General features: G+C 37.5%; 1 protein-coding gene across 1 annotated transcript; it reads right to left on the reverse strand.

Moving 5' to 3' along the window:
• Positions 1-984: 984 nt before the first annotated feature.
• Positions 985-3,656, reverse strand: LOC144961615 (chitotriosidase-1-like). Its single transcript, XM_078894746.1, has 3 exons — positions 3,529-3,656; positions 2,473-2,598; positions 985-1,649 (listed from the first exon to the last, which is right to left on the reverse strand). The coding sequence occupies exons 1-3, from the start codon at positions 3,645-3,647 to the stop codon at positions 1,499-1,501; spliced, it is 396 nt and encodes a 131-aa protein (XP_078750872.1). The 5' UTR covers positions 3,648-3,656; the 3' UTR covers positions 985-1,498.
• Positions 3,657-8,103: the final 4,447 nt, after the last annotated feature.

Genomic DNA, 8,103 nt, shown 5'->3' on the forward strand with positions numbered 1-8,103 from the left:
AAAACGACCCCCTGAGCGCATGTGACTTGAAGGCCTCTCCAGACGTGCAGATGAAGTAGGTCGAGCAGTCCTGTGGGTTTGCATAGAAATCGTCGACAGCAGGGTCACACTTGATCTCGTTAGAGTGAGAAACGTGATGTGAGGAGGTGGAGGGCACTAGATGAGGAAAGAATAGAATGCGTTAAAATCTTGAACTATTATGTATAATGATTTTAGGCATCAAATTATTGTTTATTAGGAGAAGATTGAATTTAGATCAAAAATTATCAACGTGATCTGCTTTCAAAAATTCTTGATGGTTAATTTTTATATTCTTGTATGTCTTATTTGTTAACATGTATATGGATTATCATCGGTCTGGATCTATCTATAATATCAAAAAAAATGAGGAACATAGTTAATTATCATGTTACAAGTGGAATGGATGCATTATGGACATTTCATTAGACAAAGGCACGATATAAACAGGAAACTCCATTGTTGTTTAAATGACCAAATTTAAAGTTAATATTTACATTTTGCTCAACTCGTTATAAAATGTCTATGCTTCTATTCTAAACACAAAGATCTGTTTTTTAAAGTGCAGTTTGCCTTTTGAGCGGCACGTCTCTGAAACATTTATTTTACCATTATCTTTAATGCCTTTTGCCAAGCACTCCGGTCAAAATATTAAAATGCATGTAGTTTGACTTATCCAAAATGATATTGCCTTTACCAAACATATTGTTGGCTCTTGGTGTAGTCTGTCACTTAACTATTCAAATTGAAGTACGTTAAAATACTAGACTTAACGTCACTAATAGCCAACACAGGGATCCCAGTGGTGACACCCCAAACTACGAAATCACTAAACGTATCAAATGAATGGATAAAGAGGAGAGCGGGGGTCGATGATTCTTACCAATGGGGTGGAAGCGGCAACGGAGAAGTAGAAGGGGAAGGTGGTTGCTGAGTTGATCCCATAGTGGGTGTGTTGGTGTTGGGGAGTAGATTGAGTGGATGGTTGAGCAGTCGATTGGCTTGATTGAGGTGAGGATTGTGGTTGAGTCGTCGATGGAGTTGGTTGTGGTGAGGATTGTGGTTGAGTCGTCGATGGAGTTGGTTGTGGTGAGGATTGTGGTTGAGTCGTCGATGGAGTTGGTTGTGGTGAGGATTGTGGTTGAGTCGTCGATGGAGTTGGTTGTGGTGAGGACTGTGGTTGAGCTGTCGATGGAGTTGGTTGTGGTGAGGACTGTGGTTGAGCTGTCGATGGAGTTGGTTGTGGTGAGGATTGTGGTTGTGCTGTCGATGGAGTTGGTTGAGGTGAGGATTGTGGTTGACTAGTCGATGGAGTTGGTTGAGATGAAGACTGTGGTTGAGCTGTCGATGGTTGGGTTGGTTGTTGAGTGGTCGATTGGGTTGTCGGTTGGGTGGTTGATTGGGTTGTCGGTTGGTTGTAGATTGGGTTGTAGATTGAGTTGTGGTGGCATCGGCTGTGCAATGGGCGTGATCAGCAAAGTCACAAGTCATCAGCGGGATTAAACTTCAGGCCCGGTGGGCACTCCATGACGATTGTGCGACCACCGACACACTCAATGAAGTGGGTGCAGGATGATGGATGAGGATGGACGCCATCGCCGAGACCATTTGCCGCACATGCATCGCTGAAGCTGAAAATAGAAAACATATTGACATTATTTAAGGATTGCGGACTGTTCACTAAACGGATATTTAACGAGGCAATGTGCACATTGGAATGCTATCATAATGGTGAAAGCTGCGATTCACAGAGTTTGTTTAGAAATTCCGGATGTTCATATATAAAATAGTATTGATGCTTGAAAAAAATCAAAATTAAATTAGAATTACTGGTGGGCAAGCGTGTTTTTTCACTTAATTGTAAAGAATTAAGGTGCATTGGTCCCAGAGAGTTAGTGCCTTATTATAGACGCCTTTTCAAACATAGTTTTAATATTAATGAATTTTTCATGAAGATAGGCTAATTAACAGTATTCACACGGCGAAAAAAAAGACGAGATTCTAAGCAAAAGGTAGTTACAGAATCTTAGAATAATTCTGAAAGGGCTCGAAAAGCACAACAATGTTATAGGATGTTTAAAAGTAAAAAAGTAAAAAGATAATAAACGGAGAATTTATTTATAAGCACATTTCTATAGATTAAGCATCTAAATGCGCTTTACATTAATTCGTTAATACCCTACTCTCACCACCACCAGGCCAGCTAAATAAACCAGGTTCAGTTTTATACAGTACTAGTCCCTTATTAGACAATCATTTGTACCAGCATTTTTAGCCTATAGCTGGATTCTCACATGTGTCGAAAGGGGTAATATCTGTAAAGTGCCTTTAACTAGGACGTCAGTCGAGTGCTGATGCCACTTCCAAATGGACTTGAATAAAACGTCGTGTTAAAGTAAGGAAGAGGTATCATTCGCTTAAGTTTTCTTACGAATAAAATCCCGTTTGTCTTACCTGTAGAAGGCATGGTTGGAAGAGTTCCAAATGGGGACTTGGTTGTCTGGGAAGACCCTGGCGCCATTGTTGAAACGCCGCCGGCACTGTACTAGATTGTGATTGGCTGGAGTGGTAGCCCCTTGGCTATTCTCATAGTCGATGGATGGATGACAGTTGGTGGCAACGGAAAGAACATAAATAATTGATTTCCACTACCTATACTTCTAAAAAGTGATTACGTTTAATGGATTTTGCATAAATTAAGCAAATCGTACGGATATAAAATAATAATGCAAGATCGGTGTGAGTTTTCATGATTTTATAAACAAAAATAATCTTTGCATAGCTTCTGACTGTAATAATTTTTCAATCGCTGATGTCATGCATGACTCTTTAAATGAACGAACCGCTCTATTTGGTTTCACTACAATAGTCCTTCAACCATAAGGCCCATTTGACCCTGGGTTTACCCCTGTTTCTATTGTGTTAAAGGACAAAAGTAATTGCGTGCTACCCTTTTGATTGGACGTTAATCTATGGCAACGTATCTGCAAGACTCAGCTCCTGGTGTGGACAGTAGGATCTGGGAGGGGGGTCAGCAAAATATTTAGAATTCACCCAGTCCCTTTGCATGGTGACGTGAATGCTCTATCAGCTGAGCTGTTTGAGACGCCTTCATGTGTTATCACAATGAGCAATATAGTATTACGGTAATGTAATAGTAATATTGTCGACCAAGCACCACCAATTCATACTTCATTACTTATTTCACTCATTGTTTTTATCCCATTATTTGGCAGAATATTGACATTCCATCATAATCAGCACTGACAATTGATATGAATATGTCTCAGTCTTTTAATGGTCTCACATTTCCTAATCAAGCCAGTGACGAAAATAAAATTTAGAAACAAAATCAAAACAAACACAAAAATAAACAACCCCCAAATTAAAACAAAAAACAACAACAAAAACCCCCAAATAAAATGAGTATTACATGATGAGACAACATGATGACTAAGTACATTTGATTATAATGCAGTCATTCAATTTATTACTCATAGATTCGCTTACCCAACAGTGACGCCAGATCGAGGGTTGCCACACTCGTCCTTGATGGCGTTCATGAGGGGATATTTTCCTTGGTTACAGGATTGACCACTGAAGTCATCCAGGGGCAACTCCCATACCATGACACCGCCGAAACCCTGGCCATTATGACACGAACCTGGGGAGGGGGGGGGGGAATAGAGGACGTCACTTCATGAAATTGTCTTGTTTGAATTTTCAACACAAAATAGGGATACTGTTCAGAAATCTGACTCTACAAACTGAAAAATTGACGAAAGAAAAAAAAACAAGTGCAACATTATTATGTGGTTCATTGCCTTGAACAGAATTGCTCCGGATGACACGAAGTCTCCGTTAAAAAAGAGCTAGTTTTTAGACTTGTTGACAAGTTGCGAGTCATCTAAATTGATCGATGTTTTGAGTATATAATATATTTTTGCCACAACACAAAAAGAAAGTCACATTATTGAAGACAAATTTTCTGCCATAAGATTTCTATTTTGAATCTGTTAGCAATTTATTGAGGTGAGTCTTATTTGTTAGGATTTGATCCTTCGTTAATTTAACTAATTTTTCTGTTACCTTGTCACTTCGTATTGAAAATAACAGCTATCTCTAATGCAACTCAACTTAGAGTATTTGGATAAATGTTAAACCTATTATGGATCTGAAACCGGGAGAGTCACAAACACCCTTTCGCACAAAATTAAGACCTTCATAAACAAATGCCTCCGCAGGATTTTTATAAAATCAGATAGCAATAATATATTTCTGACATATAATCATGGGAAAGGTCAAACCAAGAATCCATCAGCACCAAAATTAGGAGGAGGAAATGAGATGGATCGACTATACCTTGAAAAGACCAGGGAGCAACGCACTCACCATCCTCATTTGGACTCTCCAATGGACACGAATGTTGGGCGTTCGTAACAGACAAGGAGACGCTATTGACATATTGACAAAATGAAGATGGAAGGCCCCACCTGAGAGACTACCAAGAAGAAAGCCAAGGACATAAACAGATGGACGAACGCTCGTAGAGGCCCTATGTTCATTAAGGAGCGAAGAGCTAGTGACAGATTAAATGATATAAGATTAAAAACAAACCTTGTTTTTGAGACTTTCTTGGTCGTCGTATCCAACCCTTTGGTTGCCCTGACAACGTAAGGAACGCTTGATCTGTAATCTGTTTTACAGTGCCCATCTTGAATAATCTTGCACACCTGAAACAGTTTTAACAGCCCGTAAAAAGAGAATTTACCAGGTACATTTGGTCATCGCGATGTTTTGACCTTTTTGGGGCACGGGTATGATGATAATGGGAAGTCAAATTTAATCCCCGATTTAATCAATTTGGACAGATTATGCAAAATGCTTTGATATTCTTTATGTCAACAACGTGAAATTAATCATATCACTAATTTTTTAAGAAAAAGTATGGGGATGTCTTGCACCTGCTAGATGGGTATTTCAAATTTTGATGCCTATTGCCACAAATCCTTGCTCGTAGTACTTTTCAGTGCATTGTATCTCCTCGTACTTTTAAAAGACTCCATATGTAGATGGTATAAAGCCACTAAAAAACTCTGATATTGTTTATGACAATGTGTGGCTCACGGCTCCAAGAGGGAGAATGTCTAGATGAACAAGTTGTTGGAAAATAAATTCAAAGCCACGGATATGGGAAATTTAGGTAATTTTTTTTTATCCATCGTGATGGAAAATATAAATACAATGACATTTCCTTTAATTCTAAAAATAAACAAATTTGATATTTTCATACTAATTCTTTTATAAATTCACTTTTCAGGATCCGATTCATCTCGACAATACGGTTTTGGAAAAATGACTCAGGTCACATTTAAAATCAAACTTCGATGCTGTTCTGTGCTTTAACCGATATTATTTTAACTGGTTGCAGTGTTTCCCACTGTTAATGACTGTAAGCTTGTTTTTAATTTTTACTTTTTTCTTTGACTGGCATACAGTCTAATAATAGTAATAAATCGCATTATATAGCTTTTGACCCAATTTTCATGGCTCAAATATAATTATTGACAACTATCTACGAATACAGTAGAATCTTTGTTTAAAGGGGTTTTTTGAGGTCTTGGTTGAATGGAGTACGATGTACACTCTCCAAATGGTCCCCACCTCATAAAAGATTTGAAAAACGATTCTGTTTTTAATCTATTAGAATGTCATAAAACGATAAAGTATACAGATGTCATGGATTACCTATGTATTGTTTTCATCACAAATATCAAAAACGAAAAGATGTAATAAAATCTAATGGATTTTGAACGATATGGACTTATTCAAAGGTCTGATAACCCTTCTTATTGATTCATTGTTGCAATGAAAACAGTTCTAAAATTTCCCTATAATATGAAGGTTTCCCCCCTCTCTGGTGTACTGCCACCTACCCGGACCGAAGTAGGAGCCATGACATCGTTTTTTTAAGCAGGGTTCGACAAAGTGAAACCTTTCCCTAAAGGCCAGACCCAAAATTGATTTTCCTTTTTCGTCCTTTTTGAGCGTAAATCATTGGGAATTCTAGGGAAAAAAATTTTACCTTCAAATTTGACGATGTACCTATTTGAAATTTAAGCTGTTTTAAAAAATAAATTTTTCCCATCATTTCTTTGTCTCATGTGATATTTCAGTGTTTGTCGAGAAGGGTGACGTTAAAACGAAAGAAAGGGGGTCTTGGGGCTCACAAACCAAATTTAAGAGGGGTACAAAAATGAAACCGGGCCCCACCCAGCGAAGAAAAAACCGAAGGTCTCCTGGTTGAAAAGAAATGTCTTTGTTCGAAAAGGTTTCTTTTGCGTCCCAATATAAAAAGTTGAGGTTTTTCAAGTTTGGAAATTTAAAAGTTGTCAAGCGTTAGACACGGTGATGAAAACAAAACAAAATCCTTTAAAATACTACTACTACTTACTTTCTACTATTCTAAAATACACTTTACTACTACTATTATTTAAAAAACTACACTACTACTACTACTACTACTCTACGACGACTACAACAAAAACAAAACAACAACAACAACAACTACAATACCCACTACTTCTACTACTAACTTTCTACTACTACTAAAACTAGTACACTACAACTACTACACGGTTGCTACTACTACACTATACTACACACTACTACTACTTACTACTACTTACTCTACACACTACTACTGCTGCTGCTGCTGCCTGCCCCGCTTCTACTTCTACAAGCATAATAAGAAAAACCCCTGGCAGTTTTATTGGATTGTAAGAGTCAAATATTGTTTCCAAACTTTACATTAGTTTAACTTTTTTGAGTTGCAATTTTTTAAACGGATTTAGTAAAAGTTTTTAAAAGCTGACCAAAAAAAGAAAGAATATTAAAGTTGATAACCAGAGGCGGTTTGTAATTTTATTCCCAATTATTTTCCATCGAACTCTTCAAAACTCACGATTTTTAAAAAAAACATTTTTTCCCGTCTCCCCCCGGGGACCATAAAAGGGCTGTTGGCAGCAAGCTATCCCCCTTTCCTGGTAATCGTAGGCCTTTGGTTTATGAAATCCCCGGGGTCTGAAAGGAGAGTCTGGTTACACATTTTCTCAAAATTAACATGCTCCCTTTAAAACTTTCAAATACTTTTTAAGTGACCTTGGGCCCTTGTTTGAGAAAATTTACAAAAAAAGGGGAAAATTTTTCGTTTTTTCTGATCTAATATCCTTGTGAAGGTTTTTGAAAGGAAAAAAAATTAATTAATCCCCCGCAAAGCACCACCCATGATCTCCAGGAACACTTTTTTTTTAGCCAGTGCCCAAAATTGTAGTCAAAGATCTTTACCATTAATACCCCCACTCCGACAGGTTAATATAATCACGCCAAGTAATGTCAAAATAGACACAGAACATTCTCAATGGACGCTATTGTTATTTTTTTAAAAAATTCCATATAAAATACTTGGCAACAGGAGCAACTTCATAACGTATCAAATTTTTCTTTTCCCGCGGGGCGCAGCAGAAACAAGGTTTCGGTTTTTTCCGGAGAGCGCTTCCTTCCAAAGGCGTCTTCAGCTCCGTAGTAATAAAAGGTTTCTGGGTTTATGAATGTTACTTTTAAAACCAAATTACCACTTTGAAAGTCTGGCACGTCCCCCCATTCATTTTTCATTTTTTTTTAGTCTTCCCTACGTATCCTTTTTTCCTTGAGTAAAATATTGAACATTTACTTTCTTACACCAACCCCACATAACCACACACACACCCACACCCCAATAAAAATATATATAAAATTTTATATATATATATATAAAATTCTAGATAGAACCCTTTGTTGGTACCCGTACAAGTAATGTAAACTTCTTTTTTTCGGGGGGACTTCCTCTGTTTCCCCGGGGGATCCCCCCAGCTGACCATCAAAGTTGTGTGTCAAAGGGGAAATTTTATCGTGTCATCAATGAAGTCTTTCCCGTAGGAAAAACACGGTTTTTGAGAAATGAGAGAAAGAGAACGAAAAAAAAATAAAAACGAAAAAAAAAAGTTAGGACTAAAAAAAAATTTCTGAATAAAAAGGGAGGGGGAT

Source organism: Berghia stephanieae, unplaced genomic scaffold (assembly GCF_034508935.2).
Source record: "Berghia stephanieae isolate SIO BIC M18660-M18661 unplaced genomic scaffold, UCSD_Bste_1.3 scaffold3316, whole genome shotgun sequence".
Taxonomy (NCBI): Eukaryota; Metazoa; Mollusca; class Gastropoda; order Nudibranchia; family Aeolidiidae; genus Berghia; species Berghia stephanieae.